The sequence below is a fragment of the Monocercomonoides exilis genome, assembly GCF_001643675.1.
Source record: "Monocercomonoides exilis strain PA203 chromosome Unknown scaffold18-1597598, whole genome shotgun sequence".
NCBI classification, from domain to species: domain Eukaryota; phylum Preaxostyla; order Oxymonadida; family Polymastigidae; genus Monocercomonoides; species Monocercomonoides exilis.
In genome coordinates, this window is record NW_027150563.1 from 901838 (window position 1) to 913526 (window position 11689).

Here is an 11689-nt window from a genome sequence, read left to right on the forward strand (position 1 = left end):
GCTGACTTGAAGGAATCTGCATTAATTATTTGTTCATGAACAAATGGAGTTTTTTCATTTCTTTTTAATTTCAAAAAGAATGAATGAAAACATAAACAATGTTCTTGAAATGTAATCATTCTCTTGGATAGTTTATCAAAATGAAAGGAAATATTTTTTCTTATTTTAATCTTGCACAAAATATTCATTTAATTTTTCATTTATCCGAGGATTAAGTTTGAGAACAAAATAATTAACAAGATAATATCTTCAAAATAATCGAATGACTGATAAAAAAACATAGAATCATAATCATTTTAAAGAGAAAAATCATTCTATTCCATTTTATTTGCTTTCGTTTTTTAATTAAATAAACAAATATTTCATCATTTCTTTAAATATTGCTAAAAAAATGAAAAAATAAAATAAAAAAAAAAAAAAAAAAAAAAATTCTTTCACTTAACCAAAAAAGGATGTGAAATCAATGGCAGGAGAAGCCTGAGGGGTTGGATTTGATGCATTTTGCATTGAAAAAGAAGCTGAGGAAGAAGAAGAAGAAGAAGAAGAAGAAGAAGAAAGAGGAGGAGAAGGAGAAGGATTTGAAAAAACAGTTGAAGAAGGAGAAGAAGAATTAGCAGGAGAAGAGAACGAAGAGAAATTAAAGAAAGCAGATTGAGAAGAAGAAGAAGAAGAAGAGGAGGAGGAGGAAGAATTAGAAAGAGGAACAAGAGGTGTCAACTTCTTTGTTTGAATAGGATTTTCATTTTGTTTAGCTTTTATTGCTGAATTATTTTTATTTCTTCTTCCTTCTTCTTCTTCTTCCTCTTCCTCTTCCTCTTCATCATCTTCTCCTTCTTCTATAACAACATTAGCAAAGCTATCCATTTTCATGTCTTTTGGGTTGAAATATTCAGAATTTCTTGTTTTTTCTTCAAAATTGTTTGTTTTCTTGTCAAAATTGTTCATTTCGAAGGAAAAAGAAGGAAGCTGTGAAGAAGAAGAAGAAGAAGGTAATGATGAAGAATTTATAGGAGGAGGAGGAGAAGAAGAAGAAGATGATGATGAAGAAGAAAAATCAACTTGTTTTGAAGAAGAAGGGGAAGAAGAAGAAGAAGAAGAATTTGAAGGAGAAAAAGAAAACAAGTCATTTTGAGAAGAGAAAGAAAGAGGTTGAGGAAAAGAATCAGAAAAAGAGAAGGAATTTGGAGGAATATTGTTATCTATCATTGGAAGAGGAAGAGGTTGAGAAGAAGAAGAAGAAGAAGAAGAAGGAAGAGAAGAAGAAGAAGAGGAGGAGGAGGAGGAAGTAGAGGAGGAAGAAGAAGAAGGAGAAGAAGAAGGTGAGAAAGAAGAAGAAGATGATGATAAAATAGAAGAAGAAGCAGAAGAAGAGGAAGGAGAGAAAGAAGAAGAATATAAAGAAGAAGATGATGATGAAAATTTTGAACCATTTCCAACATTATTCAAAAACTCCTCCAGTTCTTTCTTCGCCTCTTCTTCTTCTCTTTCCAATGAATTTATTTCTTTTCTTTTTTCCTCCATTTTTCTATTCATTTCTTCAGATTGTTGATTGTAATGCTTCAAAGAAGAAGAAGAGAGATTCAATTTGAGCGAAAGACTAAATAAACTGCTTTGAAGACGGGTTATTTCTGAGAGCTGCATTGTTATCTGATGAAAGAGTGGAAGAGGAAAGAGGAAAGAAGAGAAGGAGAAGGAGAAGGAGGAAGAGAAGGAGGAAGAGAAGGAGGAAGAGAAGGAGGAAGAAAAGGAGGAAGAGAAGGAGGAAGAGAAAAATATATAGAGACAAAGATAAACATAACATTTGTGAATAGGGGGGAAAAAAACAGGGAATTTTTAATACAATGAGATTGAAAACAAGACAAAAAAAACAAAAACAAAAATCCATCAAACCTTCTGTTTAAGTTCTTCTTCCATCTTTTTCTCTTCCATTTTTCTTTTCCTTATCTTTTCTTCTGCTTCTGCTTCTTCTTCTCTTCTTCTTTGCAATAAAATTTCGTTTTCTCTATTAAAATTAGTTGAATAAGAATGTTGAGAAAATTGAGAGGGAGAAGAAGAAGAAGAAAAGGAAGAGGAAGAAGAAGGAAAAGAAGAAGAAGAAGAAGAAGTTGGATTAAAAGAAGAAGGAGGAGGAGAATTAAAAGAAGAAGAAGAAGAAGAGGAGGAGGAGGAGGAGGAGGAGGAAGGAGATGACGAAAACGAAGAAGAAAATGAAGAAGAAGCTAAATTCGAAGGATTGCTAGAAGAAGATGTATCAGAAATAGGATTTTGTTGATTGGATGAAGGAAGCATAGAAATAAGCATATCATCTGAAGCAGTGGATGAAGAAGAGGAAGGGGAAGAAGAAGAAGATGTTAAAGAAGAAGAAGACGATGAAGGAGAAAGAGAAGATGAGGAGGAAGAAGTATCTGGCAATGAAGAAGAAGAAGAAGAAGCGGAAACAGAAGAAGAAGAAGAAGAAGAAGAAGAGGAGGAGGAGGAAGAGGAAGAAGAAGAAGAAGAAGCAGATGATGATGATGATGATGATGATAAAGATGAAGAAGAGGATGATGAAAACAAAGCAGAAGGAACTCCATCTCCAAGCATCGACTGGAATGCGGATGTTATTGATGATATGAGTGGATCTTCTGTTTCCTCTTCCTTCATCACTGGAGCAGGAGCAGGAGCAGGAGCAGGATCAGGTGCAGGTGCAGTTGAAGAAGAAGTAGAAGAAGCAGTTGTCGTAATAGGCGCCTGCGATTGTTGCTGATTAGCATACATTTGTGAAGCATCTCCTTGTGTTGCTTTGCCACTTTGATCCATTCCAAAGCCAAATCCAAAGCCAAGTCCCTGTTGAGACTGCTGATTTGGTTGTTGTTGCTGTTGCTGCTGCTGCATCGGAGCCTGCTGTGGGTAATCACGCATCCCACCATATCCGCTAGCACCTGCTGCTCCTGCTCCTGCTCCTCCTCCTCCGATCATTCCTTGCTGCGAATACGGAGGAAGCTGCTGCTGCGAGAAAGAGCCTCCAAGCATCCCTCCTCCCACATTCATCTCACCTGCACCTGAACTGCTCATCATCAGCTGCCCATTCATTGAAGGCTGATTCAAACTTTGTACCTGTGAAAAGGAAGACTGGCTTGAATTTGACTGAAGAGCTGCATTTGACTGAGGAGCGGGATCTGAAGCAGGCGCCGGTGATGCAATGGACAACGTGGGGAGACTGGAAAGCAGAGCAGGGGGAATTTCTGATGGGATTTGTATCCCTTTCTTTTTTTGGTTGGCCAAAAACACAATTGCAACAAATGTGTCTTTGGTGATTGTACCGTGCTGAGGATTCAATAACTGCAAGATCTGCATCGCATCATCCATCATTGAGCCGTTTTTGACAAGAAAATCTCGGACTTTCTCTTCTTTCATAAATGGAAGTCCAACAGATCCTTGATTAAACACAATTCTCAATTCATCGATTTCTGATTGAGGAATCGAAAAAGGATCAGAAGGAGATTGCGGTTGAGCTGGATCTTGACTCGGAGTTGCTTGATATGGAGAAGGTCCAGATGGTCCAGAAGTCTAAAATTGGAAATTAGCATGAAAGATTCAACACATAAAAAATCAAAAGCAAACTGCTTGTTGAAACATAGGCGTTGATGGATCTAAATATCATATGAAACGAAAAATATCAAAAATAACCAAAGCACTTGAAATATTGTTGTTTTTAAACCTCTATAAGATCGAATAACATTTGGATCCATGATATTCAATCCACGTTGAACCATTGCAATAAGCCTAAGCGCATAAAAAAAGTCATTTTTAGTGAGGAATGGAGTGCTTGGTTGAGCACTTTGAGACCAAATATATCCTAGTGCTTGCCGTGGAATATTCGAAGATTCCAGGACCATTGCCTTTGACATTGGAAAAACACCTCCTTCACTCCATAAATTAAAGTAATAATTGAAGCATTGCTGTTCCTCTAAAGTGTAAGGAGGGCCTGTCTCTCTTGTTGGAGCAGAAAATTGCATAATTAAATGAATTCTTTATTCAAAACAATAAAGGGTTTCAAATATTCAACAAATTTTAACACCTCCGATTGATTCTTCATTATTATTTAAGAAACATTGATTTTTTTTCCCTTTGAAATTTATTTTTGAAATGTTTTTCGTTTTTTCGAAATAGAATTTTTCAAAAATTCATTTTTTGAGCTAATATTTGCTTAAGTCTGTTTTCTTTTTGATAGATCATTGATTAATATTTTTTGCATTAAAATTGATAAATTGAAAAATCAATTTTCGTTTATAACGCGATTATTTACGATCGCAACCATTGTTTTCCATTTATAACTTGCTGATTTTTAATAATGCATCAAATAAAAAATCCTCCTTCACAAGTTACAGTTAAACGAAGCAGATGGCTGATTCCTGGTAAAATTCTCTTGTTTATTTTTGCCATTGCTATGATGATTTCCATCAATGTTTCCACTCGTCCAAAGTCAAGAATCTTGAATAAAGATTCTTTTTTCGTTACTCGTCCTTCACAAACACCTCGTAAAGTTAAGCCTTGGATTTCACGATCAAGTTATGGTATTCAAATGGTCAAAACATCTTCAAACACATCTCATCTTCTTATGGAAGATGATGATGACGATGACGAATGTGAGATCCCAGACGATCCAAAGGTTGATAAATGCGCGTACGTTAAAGAAAATTGTGAAGAAGAAGGAGGAGAAGGATTAATCAAATACCTTTTCATGAGATATTGCAGCTTTGATAAAGTTCCTGCTGCATATTTTGTAATTCTTGTAATATTTTTAATTCTCTATTTCATACTTATGAGCTCAACCGCAGAGCACTATTTTGTTCCTTCATTGCTTTTTATCAGTGATACAATTGGACTTTCTGAAAGTATGGCAGGCATCACGTTTCTGGCAATTGGAAATGGTGCCCCAGATATTTTCTCTCAGATTGCTGGTGCTGGTGGAGAATCTTTTGATATTACGCTTGGTGAGGCAATGGGATCAGGATTATTTGCAATTGCAATTATTGTTGGTTTGGTGGGAATTATCAAGCCGTTCGAAATGTCTGTTGCTTGCTTCTATAAGGATATTCCTGCATATCTGTTATGTGGCATTTTCCTAATTGTGACTGTAGCAATGGGCCAGTTCACACTCACATTTACCATTTTATTCCCAGTGCTCTACATTTTGTATGTGATATTTTCTGGCATCTGGGAGTACATCGAGAACAAGCGGAAGAAATTCCGTTTGAGCATGGAAAACTCAACCATCCAAGAGAAGGACAAAGTCGAAGAGGAGACGCCTCTGTTGAGGAAAGACGGTGACAATACGCCAGTGCAGAACGAAGAGACTGCCATTGAAGACAAAGAGAAGAAGGCCAACGAGCACAGCCACCACGGCGGAGAGCATGGGGAAGGAGAGCACATCGAGCGGGATTACTCGCAATACAGCACGGGAAAAGCGATTGGGTTGTATGTGCTGGACAGTCTGAAGGAGTGGATGCACTGGGACCACCACGGGATCTTTGGGCGCATCATGGCTATTGTTGAGCTGCCCTTCACTTTGGCACGTGTAGCCACCACGCCGCATATTTCTGAGTCTTCCTGGTCGCGCTCAGTTGTCAATGGCATCTGCACGCCGATTTTGTGTGTGGCGCTGACGGGAGCGTGGGAGATGGATCTGGTGGAGGACAAATTTCCCGCCTGGGCAATGGCACTGATTGTGTCTGTGATTATAACTCCTTTGACTGTCTTGCTTGACAGACCGAAGTTCAAAAGATACACATTTGTGAAGGCGTGTTTCGCACTGTGGGTGTTTGGCATTTCGATCATCTGGCTGAATGCCATTGCAACGGAGCTGGTGTCAGTGCTGAAGACGATCGGGTACTTCACTAAAATCTCTGAAGGCGTGCTGTCTGCGACGGTGCTGTCGTGGGGAGCGGCTTTTGAAGACACTGTGGCTAACTTGGCGGTTTGTTTTCGAATTTTTCATTCTTTTATTTTATTATAATTATTATTTCAACCTATTTTCAAAATCACTTATTCCCCATTTTAATTAATGCATTTATTTATTTATTTTTCATTTTCAATCAGGTTGCAAGGCAAGGCCGTCCCATGGCAGCAGTCGCTGCGTGCTATGCAGGTCCTCTTGTCAACTCGTTCATCGGAATGGCTCTGTCCTCAATGATTTTCTTTGTGAAGAACAAATCCATCTCCCCAATCCCCTTCAAAAGAGGCGGAAACTCATTTCTCGTGTCTGGGTGTATTGTGCTGTGTCTTGTGCTGACGTTTGTTGTTGGCCTGATCCGGAAGAGGAAGATTGAGAGGTGGTTCGCCATTACGCTGTTTGTGTTCTATGTGTTGTTCACTGCATTCGTCATTATGATCGAGTCGAAAGTGTTTGGGGATATATAACACACAAAGTGGAATTAAAAAAAAAAATAAAAAAGAATTTTTTTTTTTTTTTAAATTGCAATTATTACTATTACTATGGCTATTTCTGTAACTATTTCTATAAACTTTACTGCTGTTTCTATTTCTTTTATCATTGCTAACAAATGAAAGATTTTTAAAAGTGTTATAAATATTTTTAAATTTTTGTTTTTTATTTTATTTTATTTTATTCTTTTTCACTTTGATGACTTTCCATGTTGACATGTTGGAATTGGTTGGTTTCTATGCTTTACAGAATTGGCGTTGTCTTCTTTGTCTGCAAAAAAACTTATTTTTTTCGAATGATTCTTTATTTTTTTCTCTCTGTCTTATTTTTATTCTTTTATTTTATTTTCAATAATATTTTTTTTTCATTCATTTTTTATATACATGCTATTTTTTCTCTATAAAAAGGATAATTTGAATTTTTGAATGTTATTTTTCAAAAAGAAAAAAAAAATACTTTATCTTTTTTAATTTTTTATTCAATTTACACTCAGATTTCTATTTTATGCTTTTCAATTCTGTTCAGCGATTCTTATCGCCTTCTTACTAATCTAATGATATAAATTCATCTTTACGAGAGACGTATCTCTTTTATCGCTCTTAAATGCCCTTCATTTCGCATGACTCACTTTCTTTTTATTTTATAAAAATATTTATGACGAGCGAATTTTCACTTTATAATTTTTGAATTTTTTACAAAAACGACTTCAAGAATTTTTTTAAGAAATGCACATGAAGAATTGGACGAAAAATGTTCTTGCGAATTCTTATAATTATTTCATGGCATTTCTCTTTGGAAGAATTATTCACTTCTATCATAAATAAAAAACTGTTTTTTCAATAAATCATAATGGGAAGAACAAATTAATTTTTGTTTTTATGCAATAAATAACGAGAAAGGGCAACGTTCGCGCATTAACACATTTGAAAAATGTCATTTTCGTTCGATGTTAACGATTATTCTCCTTTACAAAATCCATTTAATTCTTTGTCAAACATTTCTTCTTATGAACCATCGACTCTGTTTAATAGCAAAAAATACACATTTAAATCACATAAACCTCCTATCATAACTTCATCAAATGAGCACGAGCAAACAGATAACTACAATTCCAACTCTGCTTACGCTTCTAAGCGTTCAGATTCAGTTGGCTCAATCAATTCCTCCTTTTCATCCGTTTCCTCTTCATCAAGGACTCATTTGTTTCACCCAGGATTAAGCGATACTCCATCGGATGTTAATTCTTCATTTCCTTTATCTGCTCCTGCGTCTTCAAATGTTTTACTTTCAAATTCGTCATTTCATCCTTCTTCACCGTATCTTCCTCAAAGATTCTATTCTCGTCGAAGACGAAAAAGCAATCCACTAAAGGTTATTTCACAGAGTTTACAGCAACAAGCAAATGCTTCTCCTTCTGAGTCACAAGATGCTTCTATTCCATCAGAATCATTTCATATCTCTGAATCTTCAACTCCTTCAACAAATGTCACACCGCGCTCCACTTCTCCTAACGTTTCATCCTCCTGTATTTTAATGAAATCTTGCCAATCTTCTGCAACTCCAAATCAAGATACATCGTCAATTCATTTGTCAAAAGATATTTCCGAAATTCCCATCACATCGAAACGATCATATGTTAAACCTTTCACGCCACCTTCTTTAACACTAAACGCAACTTCTTTATATACTTCTTCATTTCAACCAAAAGGTTTTATGATGCCAATTGGCGATTCCCCTCAATGCACGCAATCAATTTTACGTTCAAATTCACTTTTTTCAATTGATCCTGCGGTTACCTTCGAAAAGATTGATCTTGCACTTGGTGCTGATGCTGAGCTCAAGCAAGCAGTGACAATGACGTCTCAGAGCGAGTGGACAGCACAACTTAGAGGATTAACAATCATTGTGAATGTTGCCAGAGAATGTGGCAGTGAAATGCGCGCTTTATCAACCAATGTCCATTCTGTTGTGCTGGCCATTGTGCCTCTTATTGAAAGCCTGCGTTCTCAGCTGGCGCGTGCTGCACTGGCAGCGCTTTCCGAGCTGTTTCTGAGGCTGGGGCGATGGCTGGATGGGGAAGTTGAGACAGTACTTCGCGTTTTGATGAAGAAAGTTCTGGAGACGAATGGATTTATCGGTGCTGGTGTTGACTCTGTGCTGGGTGCAATGTGTTCTGTCAATCACGCCTCTGTTCTCAGAAACCTGCCAAAACTGTGGCTGTTCAAAACGCACAAGGCTGTTGCTGTGAGAATGCGGGTGTATCGGTTCACTGCTTACGGCCTATCGAGACTACCGCTTCCTGATGCTTCATTGACTGCACCAGTCACTTTGGAGAGAAATTACTTGGAATTGTCTCAAAACAGAAGATTGTCCCTTGATTCGGTGATGGTTGGTCCTTCATCAAGGAATAGTTCTTTTGATGATATGGCATCTTCTTCTTCTTCTTCTTCAATGAAACAAGAATATGGAGAAGATTCAACACAAACGCCGAAATTTTCAAGAAGAAAAAGCTGTGAGAAAATTTCATCGGTTGTTTTCTCCCATTCTTCGGTGAGTCCAGTTCCAACGATTACACAATTCAGACAAAAAGAAGTGCCATGTACCTCAACCTCAGCAATTGCTTCACGTGTTTCAACGCCTTCTTCCCCCTTTTCCACTCCTCGTCTGACACCTTCCCGCTCCCGCCTTCGAACTCGTTCTATTCAGTTTCGCACTGACTGCTCATCAAAAGACAAGAAGTTTGATCTGAGCAGAGGAATAGATCTCCTCCAATGGCCTAGCATGCAGCAACTGATGGAAGTGGTGTGCAAAGGAATTCAGGATGCAAATGCAGATTGCAGAGAAGAAGCGAGGAGGGCTGTGTTTGAAATGCTGAAGAGAACTGGGTGGATGCGTGTTCATGGAGAGAAAAGTGAAGGAAGAAGGGAATCAGAAAAGGGAAAAGAAGATGGGCAAGACAATTTGGAGGGGAAAGATGAAGTGAATGAAATTTTTGATAAAGAATGTCTTGTGAGGTTCAAGCCAGTTGACAGCTGGGCTCAGAAATTCATAACTAAGCCAGACGATTGTGCTTCTTTTATGAAAGTTGTGACAGCAGTTCAAACAGAACCCGACAAATACAATGTGTACAGCAATGTCGCATCATCAGCTTTGCCGTCTGCAATAAACAGGTCTTCGAGGGCAGCATCGTTTGACTTGCAAACCGAAAAAATGAATGATGATGCTTCGCGTTCTTCGCCTTTTTGGATTGAAGATGATGTGATTGAGAAGGACAAAGCAGCAGTGCAACGAACTGGCTCATATTATGAGAGAAGAAAGACAATTGGGGGTGATTTGTGCAGATACGTTGATGCAGAAGCAAGGAAGCCAGGAGAAAGAAAAAGAGTTGTGAAGTTTGCAAGTGGTTGTTCAGAAAAGTTATGCAATGAGAAACTATCGAAAGACGCTGGGTTTGCTGTTGAGTCTCGTCAAAATAGAAAAGAATCAGAGATGTTTCAAAATCCTTCATCTTCTCCTTCAAATGCTTCTCCTTCGACTTCAGCTGATCGTTTAACTGTTTATTCTCCTGCCGAGCCAATTGAGATGAAAAATTCGTTTTCGTCATTGCATTCTTCTTCTTCTTCTTCTTCTTCTTCTTCTTCTTCTTCTTCTTCTTCAACATGTCAAAAATCATCTTCTTTGATATCGTTTGCAAAGGATCGCCTTGCTTATTCGCCTTCTCAGATGACATCTGCTGCTATTTGTGAGTCATTTCCTAGAAACAAATGGAATGAAGGAAAAAGGGAGAGAAATATCGAAAAGAACAATTTGATGAAGAAAGAAGAAAAGATCGAATAGTTTTACAAGAAAGAAAAAAGGAAAGAAAATTTGAATTCTGTTTGTTATGAACCAACAACTTTTCTTAATGAAGAAACTTGCAAAATATACAGAGATGATAACAGGTGATCTTTTAAATTATTGTATTTGCTATAAAGGAAATATCAAAGATTGTGCTTCATTGAACAGCTCAAATGATGAAAGGAAATCAGGCAATTTCTTTCAAAGCAATGAGAGAGATGTTGATAGTCGTAAAGCGAGCATATGAAAGAACTTTTGAAGGGATTTTTTAAAGGTTTTTTTTTTTTTTTTTTTTTTTTTTTTTTTTTTTTTTTTTTTTTTTTTTGGATGTGTATTAGTTTTTGTTTTCCATAAAAAATAAAATGTTGTTCAATGGATTTTAAAATTCCAAATAATATTTTGGAATAATTAAATTTTTATTTGATTAGCATATCTTTGTGAAGATAATAATATTGCTTTCGTTTTCTTTGAAATTTTCTGCATTTTAAAAAATTTTGGATCGTGATCTTTTGTTATTTTAATAAAAAAGAAAGAAAAATAATCTATCTGATGAATATTTTTCAAGATTATGCTGAAGCTGTAATTTATAAGTGGAATATTTTTTGTTTTGTGACAGTTATTTTCAAATCTTTCAATGACTTTTTGCGCCTTCAATAATTATGGAACATAATCAGAATTAGATTTTTCCTTATTTGGTTTTCGTTGAAATTTTCTGACTGATACGATTGAAATTGTTATTGATATGGGAGAAAATACGGACTTTCAAGCTTTTTATGCACAAAGTATGAAAAAATTGCTTCACTCTTAACTTTTGATCGCTTTCTCAGATTTAAAAATAAATTGAATTTTAATATTTGTAACAAGTATCGCTGATGTCAAAACATTAAGTTTTCCAACATTTTACGAATGTCAAAAAATGGATTCATTTTTATTGAATTTTTTGATCTCATGAAGTTCATCCAAGGAACAAAAATTTTCTATGAAAACACTTGAAGTGATTGATTTTGTCCTAAGTCAAATTTTTATCTTTCGCGTATCATGGTAATCACATCTGTGAATTGTTGGATACGGACGTATTCACCAAAAAAAGAAAAAAAAAATTAATAAAAGAAAAAGAAAGAAAGTTTTTTTTCCCCAAAATTTTCATCTAAAATAATTCTAATTCGGAAAAAAATAACTTAGATTCGGTATTAATATTTCAATTTCGAAAAAGAATAATTCGATTTCGAAATTCATTTAAAACAGAAAATCAAAAAAAAATTTTTTGGATGGATTTCGGAAAACGTCAAGGAATTTTTAACCAGTCAAATATTTAAACTTAAAAAAAAAACTGATTTTTTAAATTGAAACAATCAATAAATCTATTTTTTTTCAAAAATCATCACTCTGTTGATAAATTATATGCAAATAATCCATTATTTTAAA

At 35.9% G+C, this 11689-nt stretch overlaps 3 protein-coding genes across 3 annotated transcripts; 2 read left to right on the forward strand and 1 right to left on the reverse strand.

Moving 5' to 3' along the window:
• Nucleotides 1–438: 438 nt before the first annotated feature.
• MONOS_6223 (putative epidermal growth factor receptor substrate 15) lies at nucleotides 439–3998 on the reverse strand (the record flags this gene model as incomplete). Its single annotated transcript, XM_067876440.1, has 5 exons — nucleotides 439–1647; nucleotides 1891–2002; nucleotides 2198–3549; nucleotides 3604–3632; nucleotides 3701–3998. 5 exons carry the CDS (start codon nucleotides 3996–3998, stop codon nucleotides 439–441), a joined length of 3000 nt encoding a protein of 999 aa, XP_067728875.1.
• A 335-nt stretch (nucleotides 3999–4333) lies between these two features.
• On the forward strand, nucleotides 4334–7093 carry MONOS_6222 (Ca2+:Cation Antiporter (CaCA) Family Protein; the record flags this gene model as incomplete). Its single annotated transcript, XM_067876439.1, has 2 exons — nucleotides 4334–5959; nucleotides 6082–7093. The coding sequence occupies 2 exons, from the start codon at nucleotides 4334–4336 to the stop codon at nucleotides 6400–6402; spliced, it is 1947 nt and encodes a 648-aa protein (XP_067728876.1). The 3' UTR covers nucleotides 6403–7093.
• Nucleotides 7094–7357: 264 nt separating this feature from the next.
• On the forward strand, nucleotides 7358–10264 carry MONOS_6221 (uncharacterized protein; the record flags this gene model as incomplete). Its single annotated transcript, XM_067876438.1, has 1 exon — nucleotides 7358–10264. The coding sequence occupies one exon, from the start codon at nucleotides 7358–7360 to the stop codon at nucleotides 10262–10264; it is 2907 nt and encodes a 968-aa protein (XP_067728877.1).
• Nucleotides 10265–11689: the final 1425 nt, after the last annotated feature.